Raw genomic sequence first — 21,645 nt, forward strand, 5'->3', positions numbered from 1 at the left:
GGGGACTAGAGCAGAGGGAGTATACAACGCAGGTCACTGGGCGGTCAGTGCCCTCCGCATCTCAATCGGCTGTAAGCAGCCTGGCTACACCCTCCTATCATTATGATGTCCCACCTCACCTCAGACTCCAGCGATGGAACTGATGGCAATTAACTATGCCCCACTTTGGTTTCCTTGGGCGCTCTCAGTGACAAAATGTGGCTAAAGGAAAATCAGCACTGAAAATTGGCTGGTGTTGCCCCTGCACTGACCACCAGGCCCACAGGTCTTTGGAAGTGGCTTGTGGGAGAAACTTGAGACTGTCTGGGAGAAGCCCTGGGGCACTGAGAGCAGAGCTTACTGGTGATTCCATGGTCTCATAGCCTATAGCAAGGCCCCCCAGCTAAGTCCAGAGGCTTCAGACAGGGAAGATGCCCCCAGCCCACCCAAGAGTGAGAGGCGCTATCCCTTACCTTTAGGCCACTCACGGTGCACTCTAGAAAAGAATCACTACATTTTGTCCATGCCCAGAGATTTTTAGTAAAGCTTAACTTTAAAATGGCATAACAATCCAGTGAATGAGTGACAGACAAAGCAGGGTGTTCTGGGTGCTTTACGGCACCAACTGGAGCAAAAGGCAAGCTTGCTTCTGAAAGAGTTGCCGTTTGGCAATAGATTAAAAGTGTGTAGTAGCCAAAGAAATAAGAACCATTAAAAAGAAACAAACAAACAAAAGCAGGGCAGCAAGACAGCTCAGCAGTAAATGAACTAGCTTTCATGGCTGAGTGTGTGATCCCTGAGCTCCACATGGTAAAGAGAATGGATTTCCCAAAGTTGTCCTCTGACTTCCACACAGGCTGCTGTGACGTATATACACCCAGACCCACACCCCACACACACAATAAATAAGTTTTCATTTTGTGTGTGTGTGTTTATGAAGAAGCTAAGTCCATCAGGACAACAGGAGAGCTACCTGGAAGGACTCTCGGAAAGCGCCAACCCTATCCTGGGGTTCGAAGGTCTAAGAATACGAAGGACCAGGTGATTGTTTCCCCGAGTTCAGCCGTCCAGAGTCTCAGAAGCGTCTGTGACCTAAGGGGATAGCCACTGTTCCAGCTGAAGGCAAACGCTGGCACACTCCATGTGATGCTAGTTTTGTATACACACCAAATATACAAGTTATAGATTTGGAGGCTGGCAGCCCTTGAGGATCATACATGAAACTGTATGCTCCAATGGAGACTACGACAATGGTCCTCAACCTTCCTAACGCTGTAACCCTTTAATACAGTTCCTCATGTTATAATGACCCTCAACCATAAATTATTTTGTTGCTACTTCACAATTATAATTTTGCTACTATTATGAATTAGAATGCAAATAGCTGATATGCAAGAAACCTGACATGTGACCCCTGCACAAAGGTCATTGGGCCCCAAAGAGATAGAGACCCACAGGTTGAGAACCACTGCTCTAGGACCTTGAGGCTAAAGATCATGAACCATTTGCCAGGCAAAGTCACAGGTAACAGGCACAGGCTGGCCAGGAGAGAGGTCATATGGCCTGGAGGGTCCCAGGCACTTCCTGCTCGCTCTATGCCATGAGCCTAACCTGCTTGAGATGGAAAGGCGTGGGTCCTGTAGTCCTGTCCCCCCTGCCCTGTCCACTGTCCTTTCAGAACGGGAACGTTTGCCCTATCCCACAGTATGCTGGAGTATGTAACTTGCTTTTTAATTTTACAGGGGCTCTCAGCTAAGAGTTTGCCTTCAATCTTTTTTTTTCTTTATCAATACTGGAACTGTGCCTATAAAGACTCTTATGGACCGAATGCATTTACTCTGTAGTATGAGCCCGGAGCCTTTGGGGACTAGGAAGGGAATGCTGGGGGCCGGATAGGAAATGCCTCCTCTAAAGCTGGAGGAGGGGGAGGGAAACGTCTAGAATTCCAGCACTCAAGAAGTGGGGGGGCAGGAGAACCAGTTCAAGGCCGTCCTGACTACATAGTGAGTTTGGGGTCAACTGGTCTGCATGAGATAGAAAGGACGAGAGAAAGGAGCAGAGAGGGGGAGGGAGGAAATGAGGGAGAAAGAAAGGGAAAAAGAAAAACACTCCCACAGTGGAATATTACTAGGTGCCAAGGTGTCAGGGAAGTGTCAGGGTTCTGACCTAACCAATGGGACAACGCATAAAGTGTGGGCACTACTGTTAAGTGCGGGGAAACTGGGAGGTGGGACCTAGCTGGAAGAAGTCCCCAGGGATGTGACCTTGAGAGGCTTCCTCTCTGTCTCTGTGCTTCTCTTGTATCTGTCTCTCCTCTTATTCCTCCTCTTCCTCCTCTCCTTCCTTCTCCTTCTTCCTCCTCCTCCTCTTCTTCCTCTTCCTCCTCCCCTCTCCCTTCTCTGTACTCCCTTTCTAACTACCAGAAGAGGAACCACCACACCTCTACAGCATAAAGCTCTCTCTCTTCATGGGCCCACAGGAACAGGGCCAAACAACCATGGGCTGAAACCCCTGGAACTATGAGGCAAAGTAAAGCCTTCTTTCTCCCCACGCACCTCTCTTTTCCTGCCTCAGGTATTGTGCCGCCATGGAAACACTAACTAGCACACTGAGTGTGCAATCCTGCTAAATGCATTTATCCAACGGCCCTTACCAGCACATGATCACCTCACAGTAACTAAGAAAATGCAAATCAAAACCAAATCAAACCAAAAGACCAAGATCAAAACCACAGACCAGTGAGGGTGCAGAGCCAGGCCCCACACTGTGCCTGCAGCGGTGAGCGATACGGCTGCCCTGAAACCAACCTGGCCGTTCTGAAGACCTCTGTTCTAGGCCCAGGTTATACCCAAGACATCTAAAAGCTGGTCCACCCCGAACTTAGAAGCAAGCTTAGCATAACTGCCCCAAAGGGGAAGCCAAGAGAACTCATCAGGCCGATCCATACCGTGGAATACCATCCAAGTACAAAAAGGGACGAAGTACTGGTGTGGTACAATGTGGACCTCAAGAACGTTAGGCTCATCCCTGTCGCCCGGTGCCATATGGAAGACACCCAGAGACCCCAGGCGCCGCTGAGAGGAGCAAGTGGGAAACGGAAGAGAAAGAAACAGATGTGGGCACAATGGAGAGGCAGAACTGGAGGCTGGAGGGTAGTGAGGAACGGCCTGGTGTGAGGGGAGGGCTGTCTGTGTCAACGTCCTGGCCCGTCCATGTAGGAAGGTAGTGGCTGTTCTGCTTATGTAGCACACGAAGGGGCAGTGGTCATTTCAGACTCAGGAACAGAGGGTGGGTTCCCAAAACCTGACAGATGAAGGTCATATCTGCCTTCCCGGGACATTCTGGAGGGGAGAAAAAGACTTCAAACAAGTCCACGGGTCAGTTACGTTCTCAGACATCCGGGCACACTAATAACTCAGCCCTCTCTCCTCATCCTCTCTGAAGAAGCTGCTCCTGCAGGGATTTCCTTCTCCCCTCCCCTCAGACTCTGCTCCCTCACCTCCTTACCAGCGAGCCTTCCCAGGCCACCTCCACAGGGCAGCCAAGTCCCCACCCTGAACATCTGCACACCCCCAGCTCCTTGTCTTGCTTTGCTTCTCTCCATGGAACCTGCTCTGTTACTTATTTAAAACGTAGCTTCTCACACGTATTTCCATGGCGGCGGAATGTGAGTCCCCAGAGGGCTGTACTGTGGCTATGGTTCACGGGAACCCAGAGCAGTGCTTATCCAGGGTAAGCATTCAACACCTGCTGGGTGGATAGACATGCAAATGAGTACGGGCCACAAAAGACAAACGCAGGGGACAATGGGAAAGATGGGGCTCATGACGGAAATGGTGATACCTGAGCAGACAGAATGGTGACAACACAGGACCAGCGGAGGTGACAACACAGGACCAGCGGAGATGTCAACAGTGGCTGTGTAGGACTGGGGCTGCTGCTGAGGGCCGCTCACTGAGCTTAGTTTATCAAGGAGACAGGGGAGGAGGGCCACATTTGATTTTGGACAAAGTCAAAGCCACAGAAACCCTGGGCTGAACACAAGCAACACAGATTTGCTGGTTCGAGCTTCAGCAGCCATCCTGGGCCATGACGAAAAGGGCTTACCCTGGGAGGGTGAGACAGTGATCTAGAAAGAGCCTCGTGGCTGCATGGGGCTCTCACGCCAGCCAGAAATGCTTCCCTCCAGACCATTTAAATGAGAAACCAGTCCAAACGAACGTGTGACATCAGCTTCTTGTCGGGCTTTCTGGGTACACCCTGTTGGATCTGACACAGTAAGAAAAGCTGACGGAAGAGCTAATTAGCGAGGCACGAGGGCGCACGCTTACAGCCCAGCACCAGGATTTCGAGGTTCAGGCCATCCCGGGCTACAAAGCAAAACCATAGAGAGGTAGAGGTCAGAGTCTACTTGACACAGGGACAAAGGAGGAGCTCGGAAGTGAATCTGCAGAAAGGGACACCCAATCTCAAGCTCTAGGATGACAAGCTAGAGAAGGAAAGCAAGGCTGGATGTGCCAGGAAACACAGGAGACCTAACTGGAAATCATGTGGTACGGTGACAACGGCACCCTCCCAAGTTGGCTGAGGCAGAAAGAGAGCATCACGGGCAGCAGAGGCCAGGGAGCCTGAGCTGGCTCCAGGAGGTCAGCAGGAAAGCCTCAGGCTCATCCCAGAAATGCCTGTGCCTCTCCATCTAAATGCACATCCTAGGCACCACCAGGACAGTGTGGACCAGAGACTGGGGCATGACCCAGGAGGTTTTTAGTATTATTAGGGAGCATGTGATTGTAGTGGAAAGATGGACTATCCAAGCAGCTCCTACATTGGTAACTGGGACACAGCAGGTTCAGACGTTTGGTTACAAAGTACTTCCACGGTCAGGATATAACAAGTTAACATATTTCGAAATTTTCTCTCTAAGAGTCAAAATGAGACTTTTCTGGTTACATGAATGTTTCTTCTAATATTTAATTAACTGTAACATAACCCAAGGTTACTAAAACGTTCTCTATTTATTTCCGGTGTTTATCACTTGAAGATGACTTGGGAATGCAACTGTGAGCATAGACACAGTCCTGTGCCAGCTCTGTATCTTGTGGACATGACGGCTGGGTACAAGCCCCAGGCTGTCTCTAGAAGGCTGGGTACCGAGGAGCCACCTCCAGAGACAGACAGACAGACAGACAGAGACAGAGAGACACAGAGAGGTAATCTTCAAAAGGGAGAAACTGTAGTCTGGATGCTGTTCCACCTTAGGCCACCTCGGAGGCAGCCACTCCCCGGTGGCCTTGCAGAGTCTGTTCTGAAGATCTTCAAGCTGCTTTGACCTGTTCGAGACGTTCTGATTCCCTAATCAGTGCTGAGAGAAATAAGTTCTTGAACAAAAGATGCCCATACACAAAGAGTGTGGTGTCAGGGGCAGACAGGGCAGCTAAGAGATGTCAGGGGCAGGAGTGTGGTCAGCGTCACAGCACTTTCCTAACACCGAAGGACAGAGTTGGAGCACGTTCTAGGAAGACTGAAGGCACGGGTGAATGGCTTGTGGGGTAGGGAGCTTTACAAAGCCCAGCAAGAATTAAATGACAGCAAGTGAAGCAAGCCTTCTTTGGGGAGCAGGGGTACCTTTTACCACAGAAACAGCTTCACAAAATACAAATTTATAATCAAGGGGGTCAATGTGACCCCAAGATTGATAAGCCTTTAGCTGCCTGCTGCTATCTGGTTAGAGAAGTGGTTCTCAACCTTCCTGATGCTGTGACCCTTTAATAATAGTTCCTCATGTTGTGGTGACCTCCAACCATAACATTATTTTTGTTGCTACTTAACTGTAATTTGGCTACCGTTTGTAATGTAAGTATCTGTGTTTTCTGCTGGTCCTGGGTGACCCCTGTGTGAAAGAGTCAGTCAACTCCCAGAGGGGTCTCAACCCACAGGTTAACAACTGTTGAGCTAGAACCACTAGCTTACACCTCAACAGGAAAGGTGACAGTCCCTTCAGGTCATTTGCAGCTGCCACCAAGCTTTGTGTAAGGGCTTGCAGCTGTCAGAGATGGGCTCCACAGAGCAGGAAACACATACTCCAAGACAGCAGTCTGACCTTCAGGCCAACTACAGGGCAGGAACTGTGTAGGGGCAGGTGATATGGCAAAGCACCACGGCGGGAAAGTATCAATGGGAAAAACACAGACTCTTCAGCCGTGGGTCCGTCCCCTGCACGTCTCCAAGGAGCTGACGGTATTGGAAGAGCAGCAGGATTTGGGATGGAGACAGTACTCCAACACTGGGAATGACATGAGCTTAGTTAGGCACACGGGCTAGGCTACAGGTGCATACCTGATGAAGGGCAGGAAGCGCACCTGGAAATGCAGAGCAGGCCCCAGCTGCTCTCCCTGCAGCAGCAAAGCATGCTGGTCTTCAAGGTGACCTGGTGAAACCCAAGACCTGCCTAGACTGGCCCTGTGGTCTTCTCCCTGGAATAGTAAGGTTTCTCCAATGTTAGTTAGAATGCTGGGATCAAACAGGGACAGGCTGAGTTATCTCTGGAGACTGCAGATAAGCAAAGCAGGATAGGCTCTGGAACAAACCCCTGGTGAAAGACACTTCTAGATCCTACAGGGTGAAATTCCAGTCCAGGTACTCTTTCCTGACCATAGCGGTTGTCCTATCTTCAGTGCTATGAGGGGAGCAGGAATGGAAAGGTCCTTCAGGCTATGGAGGGTCGGGCTTGGAAGGTTCCCGAATGTAAGGGCATACTCGATATAGTCAGGAAGCCAGGTGTGGTGGCACACAAAGAGTGGAGCACTCAGGAGCACTGGCACAAGTTCGAAGCCAGCCTGAGCTACACAATGAGTTCCCAGGTTAGTTTAGACTATGGAGTGAGATCCTTTTAAAATAATAATAATAGTCAATCCAGTCAGGGCTATGCATACCAGTGATCCAACACTCGGAGACAAAGGCAGAAAATGACTGGTCAAGGCCAGTGTGGTCTGGAGAGCAAGCACAAAAAACAAAAGAAACTGAAGGCATAGCCATGAGTCCAGGAAAGAGAGTCAAGGAAGAGCTCTACCAAGCAACAGGGACATGACTCTAGTCAACACAAAACTGCCTTGGATCCCTGAACACAGCATGGTCCCTGGCACCAAGCTAGGTACAGGGACAAGGAATTCTGCTCTTGCCTCAATATCTTTCACCAACATCAGATTCCATCCTTAAAGACCATCGGCCCCTCTTTCCCAATAATCAGACTCTGGACCCACTCCGGACAACCAATGCATCAAAATAGATAGGGCAAGCAAGTTGATGAGAGTAACAAGCTCGTAGGTCAAGAACCCAATCCTGGACAAACAGAGGCAGGTGATAAATCAGAGGCCAGAAGAGGTGGGAGCTGCTGGGAAGTCAGGTTGGTGGGTTCAAATCTGTATCCCTTGGAGCTTTTCCTCTAGAGGAGGAACCTGTGGCTTATCTAACTGGTTCACGCATCCTTAAGGGCAAGAGGGAAAAGGACACAGAGAGGACATGAGATTCTCTCCCTCCCCCACCCCTCCCCCAGAATACTACTGAGGAGTTCCAGTTTAACCCTGATACTTCTAGAGGCCTCCCTAAGATCCTGACTGGAAGACATAGCTCAGAGTGATGACTATTGGTGCCTTCAAAAGGGACAATTCCATTCTCAGAAGTCAAAGAATATGAGAAGTGTAGACTGTAAAGGCACTTCTTATGAATGAACTCTGGGAAACTAGCAAAATAGGGCGGGCTGATCTTTCAGGAAACAGTGCGGGATCAAGCGGGAGAGGGACTAGTTAACGCTGCCGATCCATCCCTGCTAGTCTGACTCTAGGACACGCCCCCAGACCAGATCTCCAGGACGCTGGACACGCATGTGCAGGACAGGGTAGAGGATATTAGACAGGCTACAGGCACAGGAATCGAACACCGCTCACTGGAGCTACCAGTGACAGCTCAGAGAACAGACGTGGGCCATCCACCTCTCACCTTGCACTTGAAGCCGGCGGCAGGCGGCAGGAGCTCCCGCAGCAGGGCCTTGGCCACCTCGCGGCTGGCCTCTTCACTCACGAAGTGGAGGTTAAGCACCTCGTGCGGCTCGAACTTGGCGAGGCGCAGCAGGGAGCGCAGCGCCACTCGAGCCTTGGCCTGCAGCGCCGCGTTGTGCTCCGCCTTGGTGAACATCATGAGCAGGTGGTAGTCCACCGGGACCGCCAAGCCGCCCTCCAGGTTCTTGGCCTTGGCACCGGAGGCCGGTGCCGCGGAGCCCCGGGCCAGCTCTGGCACGGGCGGCGTGGGCGCGGCGGCCCCGGCGCGGGCCTCCTTCAGCCTCTTGGTGGCGCTGGAGAAGGTCTCCCGGCCCGAGCCCAGGTAGTAGAAGGCGCACACTGCCAGCGCCGCGGCCAGCAGCAGTGCGCAGTAGTGCGAGCGCACGGCGCCCAGGCGCGCCATGGCCCGAGCGCACGCGGCCCCGCCTCGGAGGAGGCCCACGCGCCGGAGCCGGCGGCCCAGCAGCCGGGCCCACTCAAAGCAGCACTCCAGGGTCCCGAGCCCGGCAGCCGGCGGCGGCCATAGCGGGGGCGGGACCGCGCTGCCCAGAGCCAATCGTGACCGTGGACACCTAAAGGGCGGGGCCATCGCAGCTTCGCAGCCGCTAGGTCCTAGGTTCCGACGGGTTAGACGCCAGCTCTCCTTTGCAGATTTTGGAAGCCAGACTAGAGAGGCTAACGCCAGACCCTAGAATGAGTCGGCCTGCTAGAGGGGGAATCTTGGTCTTGAAATAACAAACGCTTCAATATAAGACTTATATAGACAAAGCTACCTTTTCTATCTCCACATTTTGTCTTCTCTCTCTCCTCCTCCCTCCCTCTTCACTAGTTAGGAAACTACCTAGAGTTGAAACATTTAAACCAGAAGGTCCTTCTTGTTTCACACATAGGTTTATTAACACCCCAAATGAAAATGGCTTTCCCCATCTCCCTTCACACCTCTGGGATAACCCGGAGAATATCCATGGCCAGCAGGGGGACTTTACTGTCCAAAACTGTAGTCCCTGCAGAAAGCTCCCGAGAAACACAAAAATTGTTTAATTGGCTTGCAAGACTTAAGGGAAAGCATGAGAAGTCCCAGAAAGTTTTGAAAAATCTTAACTGGGGCATACTGAGTGACTTAACAAAGCACTAGCCTGCAGCCATTTAACCATCATCAGTCAGACAATGCCAGGCAGACAAAAATTCATTAACTTCAGGTTTTTAAGACTTGGCGATATAACAAAAGTTCTGAAGGAAATTGGTCTGCATGCTTCAAAGCGGTGGAGGTAAGAATGCTCAAATGTTCCCGAGTACACAACGGGCTAGCCTTGCCCCCGAGGATGGCATTCACCTGCCCCAGCATCACGTGCTTCCAACTCTGTCCTTTTCCACTGGAACAACAATTCTGAAAAGCAGCCAACCTCTGAAACAGGCCCTGCGGGTTCAACACATACTACTCACCACCGGCAGGGGGACCCCAAGAGGGCAGAATGATCACAGTTGGTAAAGTCATCTGATCCTCACAATTCCATGATATGCAGATATTTGCAACAGGCCAAAGCATGTGATTTCCAAAACACAACTCATATTCAGTGAGTAATTCAAGTTCTGAGTTTTATTTTCCATGGACACATGGGACAGGAAGTCCAGGCCAGCTCTACTGCTGCCAACTATTACACACCCAGTGGTTACGTGCTTACTCTGAGAACAATTATGCCCAGATGTAAAAGAAAGGCAACATCACCATCGCAGATAGGAAAGACAATAAGGTGCCTGACATTGAATAACTTAAATCCAGGAGACATTAAACTTACCAAAATAAGTGTAAATATCCAATAGCTATAAAAAAAATTTAGTAACTGCAACTTTTCTGAGGTGTTTATAAATACTACCCCAAATCTCTAAATAATTCTGCAACTTGTACCTTTTAGTCCCCACCCATAACATCGATCAAGTGGTTTGTCTCTGTTTCTCTCTCTCTCTGTCTGTCTGTCTCTCTCTCTCTCTCTCTCTCTCTCTCTCTCTCTCTCTCTCTCTCTTTCTCTCTCTCTGTCTCTCTGTCTCTCTCTCTCTGTCTGTCTCTCTCTGTCTCTCTCTCTCTCTCTCTCTCTGTTATTCAACAATTTTTCAACTGACTTATTTTCAGACATTTAGCCCTTTAATTCATGCCAAAGAAATAAAGCAACTTAAACCAAGGTCAAGAAAATACTCAAATGATTCTCAAAATAATCTGCCTGATGCCTGATATAAAGAATAAACCTCGACCAAACCAGCATTTTTATTTCCAGAATTTAACCCTAAGTTGTAGCTTACCGTGCCTTATTCGCTGCCCGTGGGGAAATTTAATGTTGTGGCTTAAGTATACCACTACGGAAACTGCAGCGGTGGGTTCGTGGCAGCCCCTGAGTACTAAGCTGACCAGGAGCACCTACTGATCCCAAGCACAAGGGTACCCAGGACATAGTGAAGAAAGAGAGGCCCTGCTCTTGTCTGGAATGTATTCTCACGGGGAAATTAGCAAGTGAAAACTCAGGTGCAGGTAGGTGACCTTTTCTCAGCTTAAAATCCACATACTTGGGTGTATCACAATATGGCTATGTAGACAAAATCCTGATGTGCACCATTTAGGAATAAGTTTAACTTTGGCCAAAGTATATCATTCCTGACCAGGTATCAGGTTTTTTCCTGTGGCATGCTTTCCGTATCTACTTCAGACCATGGCTCATGACCTCTAAACTCCTTCTCATATAGTGTGGGGGCTTGAACCATCACTAGTGATTCTATGACATCCACCTATATACCACCTAGTCCGTGTTTCCTTGTTGAATAGACTCCAAGAGAACAGTGGATATTTTCTATTTTTTTTCATCAAAAATATTTCCAATACTGAACACAGCATCTGATCCACTGAGAAAGCTTCAGAATTCTTACCTATCAAACCAGCATTTCACGTCTAAGAATTTATCTTTGTCCTGAAGAAATAACAATATACCAAAATACTTAGCCCTAACAGATAAAAACGTGGGAACCTGAGATCACAGCAACTTGGCAAGCTGAAGCAGCACCGTGCTCGGCTCAGAGCGAGCTGGCAGCTTAAGCTGCCTATGGCCTGTGTGACTAAGGTCCTGGCTCCTGAAGCTCCATCTCTTAGAGCTCGACCTCTGAGAGCAAAAAGATTGCTACGAAGTAATCACCAGTGAGCTGCTTAAGCAAGCACAGTGCTGTCCTTAAAGTGATGATATTCAGAGGCGGGCAGATCTCTGATTTCAAGGCCGGCCTGGTCTGTACACAGCAAGTTCCAGGCCTGCCAAGGCTAGCGTAAGACCATGTCTCAAAAACAAGAAGACCTGGGGTTGGGGATTTAGCCCAGGGGTAGAGCGCTTGCCTAGCAAACGCAAGGCCCTGAGTTCGGTCCCCAGCTCCGAAAAAAAAAAAAAATGGAAAAAAAAAAAAAAAAAAACAAAACAAGAAGACCTGGCTGTTCAGCAACTGCACACAGACAATTGTTTAATGCAGAGAAAACCTATACATTTAAGAGACATATTAGCCAACCGCAGTGTGTGAACTGACTTGGGAAAACCGTATTTGAAACAAGTGAAAAAAAAAATCTGATAATTTTCAGCAGTTTAAGGTGCTGAATCATTACACACAATCCTTTCAAAGATTCACACTAAATGATCTGGAATTTGGTCCCAAGGGCCTTGGCTTGGTGGGTATGGGGTCCAAGGAAAGAAAAATGTTGCCATGAGCCTGTGACTATGAAAATTACTTTGGTACATCTGAAAATTCTCACGTTTTACAACTATTCCCCCATCTAAGGAAAAGAAGGTCACAGAGCAACAGTCTGCTGTTTTCAGTGCATCCAGACCCAAGGCTCTAGAAGGCCTTCCATACCAAGGCAAGGCAAGCTTCCTACAGGCATTGGTCAAAAAGAACTTAATCTATAATCCACCCTGCCCAGAACAAGTCACTAAGCACATGTGGCTACTGAGCTCTCACAGTGTGGATTATGCCTAAAACCTGAACTCACCACTGCCTAGTGTTGATTTTGGACTTGTGCAGACTGGGCAAACAGCTCAGACAATAAAGTGCCTGCCACACAGCATACAGAGGATCCACATGTGGCATCAGAACCCAAGTCAATGTCTGGCACTTTGGCACATACTTATAAACCTGGAATGGCCACTAGGGAGGCAGAGGTAGGATCCTTAGGGCTCACTGGTCATCTGGCCGAACTGACAAGTGCCAAGCCATGGAGAGACCTTTCCTCAAATCAACAGTATAAACCGCCTGAGGAGCGACGCGTGTGGAAGGAAGCACACACGCATGTTCACCTGCATGTGAGCATACATGCACCCACAAACACATAAGCATGCACACATATGCATGTGAAATAAACAAGCAACTCTGTAGCTAGTGGATTTGATTTTAGACGGCACAGGTAAGTGACAGAATTACAGATGACTTTCTGGATACCCGAGTCTTGTTTTCTGGGTAAGGTTTCTGAGTGCTTGTTTGCCTGTTTGCAGCAGGCTCACGTTATCTAAAACTGCCCTGCCTCTAACTCCTGGCACGCTGAGAGTACAAGCACACGCCATCATACGTAGCCCTTTTCTGTGACTCAGACTTTCTTTTGGCGGTGATGATGTACTGTGTTTGCAAAACAAAACAAAAAGAATAAGAAAGAAAAGCAGGCTGTTTGCCTCCATTGAAACACTTGCTGCAGGTTCTCCTTAGAGACTACTCTGAAATGAAATGCAGGGCTTAAGACTGGTCACTCAGGGTATGGGCCGACTTTGTAGCCTCCGATGTGGGTCTGCTTTTCAGCTCTCCAATCCTTCCATCCCATTCACACAGAAGCAGGGTCTGTTTACTAAAAGGACGGAGTGTGGCTGGGCTGCAAGATTCGAACTCCAAGAGACGTATCAGCTATTATGGGAGAAACAGAAGAAGAGTCCAAAGTCTCTTTAAAAACCAAAGTCTGTGTTCTTTAGTGCATGAAGTAGGGGCTGCAACATCTCTGAAGTCAGGAAGAACATATTTTAAGTATCAATGTAGATTTCTGAACTGAAGTGATCGAATGTAACACTGTTCGAAAGAAGTTGGAGCATTTACAGTAACTGTGCCAGAAGTGAGATATTTTTATTGACTTAATATTGTAAATTTTCAGCATACAAAGTAGTCAATATATTTACAATTCTTACATAATGTACATTTTAGAATAACTATAAAGATAATGTACTTTGCTTCATTTACAATGACAAACTACAGTAAAACTACATTCATGAATTAGATACAAATCCCCTACATACTAATAAAAAGTAATGGAGTGTTGGTTATACATTCTTAAAATCCTTTCTCAGGTAGCATGAAATAGTACAGATGATCAGCCTTGGCGACTGGAATGATCCAGAAACTTCACAGAGCACAAGTAAACATCTATTTTAAAAGGCGCCCATCATTTCTAAAAGCTAACCTTTAGCCTTCGTGTAAAATGGTGCTAAAACCTTGGAACACTGCAAGCTTTCCCTGTAAGAATTAATTAATACCCCAAATGAGGCTGAGGAATGAGATAGAACTAGAAAATAATAGTGAGAAGACCAACACGAAGAAAAATTGTATTCAATTGAATCTTTCTCTGTCCACATGAGCCCACACACACACACACCAGTCACTCGGAGGTGGCAGGGCTCAGCCAGGCAGAACCCAGCCCCCTTTATACTTAGTCTCATTAGAAAACATTACAAAGGTAATGAGTGGTGAGTTTAACTTTCTAAGACTTCCCTTTGTTAATGCTTTTCTATTCTACAATTGATGCTTTCAAATTCCAATCTGTTCCTCTAAACTTCACAAGGAGGTTCTCCACAGTATTGCAAGTTCCTGTCAGACACAGGGAAAGCTCCTGTTTTACAGCGATGCTGGATCCGTTCACACACAGATGCTTTTGAAGCACATGTCAGACCTCGTCACGGGTCGGCTTAGCCTCCAACTAGCAAAGCAAGTGACCATCTCTGCAAAACAAGAGCAGCTGCCTGGGAATGGAGACAGGGACAAGGCTGACAGCGACCGTGGTCTCAGAAGTCCTCCAAGTGCTCCCGTGACACCAGGAGAGAAAGGGCGATGTGAAAGCCCAGCTGAGTCATAAAGCGCAGGAAGGGAGGTTTACGGCTCCCTTTGCTTCATCAATCACTTTGTGTGTCAGAAACCCTGGGTCCAAGGAAATGAACTCGGTTCTTATGGGTATAGGACATCATTGTAAAAACCACACAGCCCTGGCTAATGGTCAAATCGCAACCACACAAAGAGTTCATTTAAATGGGCGACCTAGGAATGTCTAATTACTCAAAGTGGGTAGCAGTTTAGTTTTAAACACAGCTTGGCTTATAATCGTATCTAATATAAAAATAATTTTATTTTTAAATACTCCTAACATGATCACAAATTTAAATTCTGTAAAATGTGAGTGTATATTTTTTCCCCAAACATGCACCTTCGCTGTACTAACGTACAAGTCGCAAGCTGTGTTACTTTGGGGGAAGAAAGTACCAGAGTTCAGTAAACTACAGCGGACACCAGCATCAATCAGCTAAGCACACTGCAGGGCTGGAATTGACTTTTGAGGGCTGTGTTAAAAATAAACTGGAAATCTCAGGAATCTTCAGCATGGGTTGCAATGGAGCCTGGTGAACGGCTGCTCCATCACCGTTGTCTACATCCACACTGAAGTTGTGCCTAGGAACCCTTCAGAGCGCCTCTACTGTTCTGGCAGTAACCCAGTTTTCACATCAATGAGAGCATGAAAAAGAACTAAGAATAATGAAGAATGACACCATTACCAGCATGCCTGTCCTGGAGAGACAGCAGGCCAATCAGGAGGAGCAGGCTGAGTGTCTGGCCGGCACCGTGTGCGCTCATCTCTCTAATGCTCGGAATGCTCCACACGCCACAGAAAGCTGTTAGTGAGCACAGCACGACTCCTCTAAGGGGCAGCCGGCCTCCTTATAACTCTTCATTAAAAGCCTCGCTACACTCCAGCCCTTTCTCTCAGCCAGTTTGTCAGTACATTGAGACAATGAAGTAAGCCGCAGCAATACAGTCTTGTGGCCAGCCTTTCCACAGTACTAAATGATGGAGCTCAATCTGAACTCTCAAGATATTCAGAACCATGACAGTCTTTAAGGCATTTCACTTGAACCTTTAAGGCTTTTTTTTTTCTTTTCAAAAAACATGCTAGTCATTAAAGGGCAGCAGATACTACTGAGGGCCACAGTCAGGAAGGCAGCGGGTCCAGAGGAACTGCCCCAAGCAGCGGAACCAAAGGGAGTCCCACCTGCACCTTCACAAACAAGACAGGAGCTCCAGGAGCGGCCAAGGAACGGCCAAGGGGCTCTGTGGAGGAGAGGCGGCCGCTTTCTTCCCTATCTTTAGCCTATTTCTCTTCCTTGAACATGTTTTAGGACAATAAATTTCAAAATACATACCAATTAAAATATCACAAACGAGTCCTTTTTCCTTTATCAAAATGCCTACAAGGCCAGATGACCTGAAAGCCTGAGGTGAGACAGCAAGGACAAAATCCTTTCACCCTGTGGGAGTTTGCATTTCCCCAGAAACAAATCACAACAGATTCTTAGCCTTGGTGTGGTGGCTTACTAAGTACTGCATGTTTGCAACTTGGCCGAACCAGGGGGCCTTATCTGGGTGGCAAATTTATTTCAATAGAATTTCTCCTTAGATTTGATTTTATATTTAATTAAAATAAAGCTCTATATACTGTGGGGAAAATGTTAAAGTGTTTACTTAATTAACTATAATTTTACATACATCTCAAAATGTTCCTGTGACGCTGAGTATCGATGCTACTTACAAATACCTTGTAAAGGGTTAAGCGCAGTCAACAGTGCTGGCAATGAGTGAGCTACAAGGCGGTTACTCCATCCCGTCCTTCGACAAAACACATCGAGCAGAGCTGGGACCAGACAAACTCACATGTGCATAATTTTGGAACTCAAAAGGACTTATTTTACTTAATTCTAAAGCTATATACAAGATACAATTTAAAAGAATGTATACTGTTGTATAGTACACAAGATAAATGTAGAAAAAAATAAAAGGACTTTATTGCTGGTAAGTTTTAGTATAAACAGGAAAAAAATTAGCTTTCTCTTCCATTACATGGAGATTTTTCTTTCACCAAGAGTAACACTAAAAAATATGTATCTTAAAATGGATTAATTCCAAATATAAAAATGCCCTAAAATATTATCTTTGACATCACCGTGTTTGGATGAAAGCCCAATTTTGCAATAGTCAATTTCTGAAATCCGGTTTTGTTGCACTGATGATCTGTCAAGGTTTCAGGAAGTCAACCTGACAACAGAAGCTGAGCTAGGATTCTTTGGGTGATGGAAGAAAGAAAACAGTAAAAGCTTCTCTTCACTATGAGACAAAAGAAATCTAAAGAGTGAAGTGTGGTCTACTCACGCGGCAACCGTGTAGCTGGGGGGCTGGAGGACAGTGACACCTCTGAGCAAACACGGTGCGAACCCACTGGTCCTGGTAACTGCACTGCACACTGTGGGTACCACGGCCAGAAAGCACACATACCTACTTCTGAACCACCAACTATTATGAGGACAGCACATCCTCCAAGCAGGTGAGATAACTGGCTCCCACCTGACGCAGACACATGACTGAATGTTCCCAGGGGAACCAGAGTACCACCATGCATGGCAAAGGATGGAGGGGTCTCCAGTGTAGCACCTCAGAACTTAGAGATGCTTAGATCTGGATACAACTCTATATAAAAGCACAACCCAGTTAAAAAAGGCTTTTCTCTTCTCAAATCAAAGAGGAACTACAGTGGATTTCTCCCTTTCCCGTTATGAGAGATCGTGTTTTCATTTACAAAAATCCAAAATGAATGGGTACCATTTTTTTTCCAAACGATTCAATGCCTACCAAAACTAAGTGGAATTAAAGTAGTAAAAAATGTGTGAGTTTCTGCTTGCACACATTAAGAATTCACCAAATTTCATAGTTTCCCCCTTTTAAAAGGATCAGAACTTCTGTGAATCTTGCTGGAAACGATTGAGTTTCTCTGGATTATTGGATGCCATTTGAGAAAAATCACGAAAGATATCCTGGTAAGTTTCATCACCTGTGTAAAAGGAAAATAAAGAGACTTTTAAATTCTATACAGTTCAGATATTAATAAAACAACATTCACTTTTACTCATACTACTTTAAGATTCATTACATTTCCAGTATCATTTTTTTTCTTTTTTTGGAGGAAAAAGGCCAGCTAACAACAACGCCAGAAAAGTGTGTAGGAAAGGGGAGGCTATACCTGGGAGAAGGGTCTCAGACGCACCGCGGAGGGAAGCTCAGAGTTAGAGAGGAGCGAGACGCAAGCGGTTGAAAGCAAGGTGAAGAAACACAGTCGTTAGCACTCGAAAGAAGGGAGGTTACTTGAAATGAAGTAAACAGCACATTTTTATAAGGAAATACTTTCTTGGATAAAAGTTAAAAGAAATGAGTAAAGCCAGATACTGGTGATGGTTCGGATGGCACCCATTACGACGGGCTGCTGACAGGCTGGCTAGACATCAGGTGGGAAAGCTTCGTACACTATCACCAACTAGAAGCACCCCGCGCTGAAACAGTTTGTAAAAGGGAGCTCACACACATTTTGAGGTTTAGAACTAATGTATCTCATCTCCTGTTCACTGAACTCAGTAAACAGAAGGCCATAAAGCTGCTATGAAATCAGAGCTCCACAGCGTCTCCTGACTTCTGAGCAAGAACACTATGCAGAACGGGAAAGGAAACTTGAGAATTTGCTCACACGTGTGTGTGCTCAACACTCTTGTGGAGGTGGAGCATATAGACAAGGACAGTATAGCGAGCCGAACGCGGTCCTCTTGCCCAGGAACTATGTACACAAGTTCAGATTAACCCCTTGAAGGAGAAATCTTATTCTGGACGCTGCACTCATGATAACTTCCTGCTCAGCACTACCTTGGTACAGACTCCTGGCACACTTCTGGTCACTTGAGCATGAAGTACAGTTTGGTGTGATTCTTGTCACCACGCAGTTTTAGTGTTCCCCTACGACACCATGCGTCCTATTTTATGACAATCTTGTTATTAAGTTACTGTTAACAGTAAACTCTGCAAGTCTTTGAAAGCAAGATTGTGGGAGACACAGGCGTCATACCAAAAGCTAGAGAATTAGAAAATGACTGAGGAGCAGATAGAAGTCTAGTAAAAAAGTCTAAAAACATAACAAAGATTTTAATAAAAAGATGTTAGTGCTCTTAACATTTAGTGCTTTTTAACATTTAGTCTCTGTACGAAGCAATTTATTAAAATCCTGGAAATTTAATCACTACATGAAACAATCGCCTGAACCCAATCAATCTACTTTACAAGGGAAGTACAGTGGGAAGAGTCTCTCGGGCGGCTGGAGGCGGTCATGGCCCACACCATCAGGACTCAGGCACACACACTAAAGGGTACTCCACTGCCCAGTTATACGAAGGACAAACTAACCACCCATTCCTGTGCTTGGCCATCCTACTGGACACAAAATAACCGAGAGCAGCGCAACATTAAATAACAATTAACAAACCATACAAAATACTTTAATTCTTTTCTCTTTTTAGATGTTGAATTAAAATATGTAAAATATTTATTGTAAACATTATAAATATTTTAAAATACTATTCAGATAGTCTAGAATTTTACTTTCCAAGAAAGTGTAAAGTGCAGATTATAATACAAAAATACCACATCGATTTTACCAGTCAACACCAGAAATAACATAAAAGGCACACATTACATATTCGGGAAGAAACAGGAGAAGGATCTAGCAGATGCTAACGCCAAGTCGTTCACAGATAGCACCAGATGAGCATTCTCAAGTATTACAACAGTACAATGGCAATATATGGCTTCTACATTCAGTGATGCATATTCTGTATAACGAGCTGTTTTTCTTTATGATTTTCTAGTGTTTGATTTTAAATCACCTAGTATATATTATACAAGTACGTTTTTAGTAAAACCATTGTACCATGCAAAACTAATTCTAAGACCTTTCATTCACTGGAGTAAACACGTCCTTGGAGGAGAGTGTGGTGCTGTAATCATCATTGGTTTCACAGACTGCAAACATTTAAGAGTTTCATACAATACAAAAGGAAGTTTCTAGTTCCACACACAAAACTCGGTAAATTCAGTTTTTTAAAGTTACTAATGCTCTATTAGTATGCTAACTTCCTTAGACCTCAAACTGTGTTGTCAAAAGCAACAACTGTGATTCACTTAAAATATCCAACACAAGGTGAACTTCATTATCTAAACTTTAAGGGAATTTTAATCATTTGAAAAATTTCTCGAGGCAAATCTGATTTGTCTGAACTAGAATACATAAACAAGATTCTGGAATACATTATCCTAGACTCTTCCTATTAATACACTGAACAGTTCACTACAAAAATCAGCTAAGCATATTATTTAAGTTACTTAACCACATTTTTTCCCATTCAGAACGTTCGAGTGTTGTATGTGCCTGAACAATTCTGAAGTTTCAATGTATACACTCCTATGTCCCACTGACAAGTGTCAGCTTACTTCCGTTTCCCGTATCCAGAATATTCATCTCAGCAGCAGTTAGCATGACTGAAAGGGTTCAGTGACCTCATTCCTGAGGTGATGTGACACCCACCCTCTGTGACCGCAGCCATCATCCTACTCCACCAGTTGGGAGTATTTTCCTTCTACAAATGATTGGACAGGTTCCAGAAGCTCCAAGTTCACATGACCAGAAATGGCTCCCTAATGCAGTGACGCCCCACTGGCTGAGAACCTACTGACCCTGACCCTCGGGAAGGCCCAGAACTGGAACTAGGAAGCACCTAACTGATTCCCACCACTGAGAGCAATGTGCGCTATCCCTCACCTGGCCAGGCCTCCTAAGAGTTCTAAGGCTGCTGAAAGAGAAGCCACCTTCCTTTCAGAAGCCGTGTGCTCTTACTACTGCCTTCCATGAAAATGGGAGTCCATGGGGCTGTAAATACTAAAGTTTAGAGATGGAGTTTCTTAGAGGTAAGTCCATGAGTACCAAGCATCGTAACTGGGTCCTTTAAACAGTAGGCCTGGCACTGTCAAAGGACGGACAATTCCTGTGCCTCCGAACTGCAGAGTTCTGCTGTTTCCTTCCCATGGCTCCGAAGCCGCCAGGCAAAGTCTGCAGGCAGAGAGCTGTGGTGGAGCCAAGCACACCTGACGCACCAGGAAGGGCAGAGAAGGGAAAGCACCAGGAGCGCAGGTGCTCGCCACATCACGCCTTTAAACACTGGGCCCTAAAACTGAGCTTAAAATCTAATTATTTTCAAGATACTTCTCAAATAGTTTCTTTTAATCTTATTTTTAACCTGGTATCGTTGGCAGAGTTAATACTTTTCAACTTCTAAATTAAAATTTAAAGATGGTTCAAAAAATGTTTTAAAGTGAGGCCTGTTTTCAGGTTTTCATTAAATTGAAAGAACAATCTTTTCCTACCAATACCTGGAAGTTCCTACACTTACACACAACTGCACATGGACAACAGTGAAAGGGACATCTGAGCACTCCAGGGTGACACAGAAGAAATTCAAGCAGAACCAGAAGTGAAGCCAACAGGGAGGTCCTGTCCTTGCAAGTCCCCAACTGCAGAGCCAGGGGCGCACTGACTGCCGGCCTCTGCCATCTGACTCGCCAGCTGGGCAGGCATAGTTAAGCAACTTAAGGAAGGTGCAGCTGGCTTAACGATTACCTTTACAATCTCAGGAGAATACAAATGTAACAACTTAAGGAAGGTGCAGCTGGCTTAACCGTTACCTTTACAATCTCAGGAGAATACAAACGTAACAACTTACAATCTGCAGTTCACTGCTACCTCACAAATGTTAGCTCATCTCTTTGATCAACTTTTATTCAAAGTGCTTAAACTTACAAAGGCCTCAGAAGTGGCCTTGTAATACTATCATTTAAAGATATGTTACAAAATTAGAGCTTATTTAAGAGCTAACATTCAACTCTGAAACAAATGGTTGAAATCCAGAGTTAATGCTGAGTCTGACCCGTATTAGCACACTCACATCTCGGAGTATCCTGACCTGGTGGTACACTGAGTCATAGGATTAAAGTGAAACACCCTAGATAAGCAGTCTCTATCTGATCCAGGCCCCTTCTTGTTCCTTATTATATCAGGCCAAAAATAAATAGTAAATCCAGTCCTCTGAATAGAAAAACCCGGCCTCACACTGACACAGTTAGAGATTACTGTCGTTAAACTAAGTGGCTGAAGATAACAGAAAATACAGAAATTTCAGAATATGCTTCAGCAGTGATAAGAGATGCTATCAGCAGGCCACTTCAAAAATAATAATATAAATATTCATTTTCATAAAACAAATATATTTTTATAAAACAAATAGACTCATTGCAATGTGAATGTCTTTCTGTGGGTACTTGAATCATGAGTTCCTGACATGGTTAGTACTCTGTGTCTGACTGTAAAGCAGATTAGAAACTCAGACACTCAAATCCATGAACTGGAATGCGTGTCACTTCCTGTGCAGAT

At 45.9% G+C, this 21,645-nt stretch overlaps 2 protein-coding genes across 2 annotated transcripts in view; both read right to left on the minus strand.

The window, feature by feature from the left end:
* Positions 1–8,543, minus strand: part of Xxylt1 (xyloside xylosyltransferase 1) — a 130,452-nt gene extending 121,909 nt beyond the window's left edge. Inside the window, exon 1 of the mRNA XM_032900069.1 lies at positions 7,975–8,543. Within this exon, the coding sequence (XP_032755960.1) occupies positions 7,975–8,436 (462 nt within the window). The 5' untranslated portion in view covers positions 8,437–8,543. The remainder of the gene's footprint in view (positions 1–7,974) is intronic.
* Positions 8,544–15,230: 6,687 nt separating this feature from the next.
* The window catches only part of Acap2 (ArfGAP with coiled-coil, ankyrin repeat and PH domains 2), a 107,891-nt gene continuing 101,476 nt past the window's right edge, over positions 15,231–21,645 (minus strand). The window contains exon 23 of the mRNA XM_032900071.1: positions 15,231–17,175. Within this exon, the coding sequence (XP_032755962.1) occupies positions 17,075–17,175 (101 nt within the window). The 3' untranslated portion in view covers positions 15,231–17,074. The remainder of the gene's footprint in view (positions 17,176–21,645) is intronic.

The sequence above is a fragment of the Rattus rattus genome, chromosome 4 (genome assembly GCF_011064425.1).
Source record: "Rattus rattus isolate New Zealand chromosome 4, Rrattus_CSIRO_v1, whole genome shotgun sequence".
In the NCBI taxonomy this organism is placed as follows: Eukaryota; Metazoa; Chordata; class Mammalia; order Rodentia; family Muridae; genus Rattus; species Rattus rattus.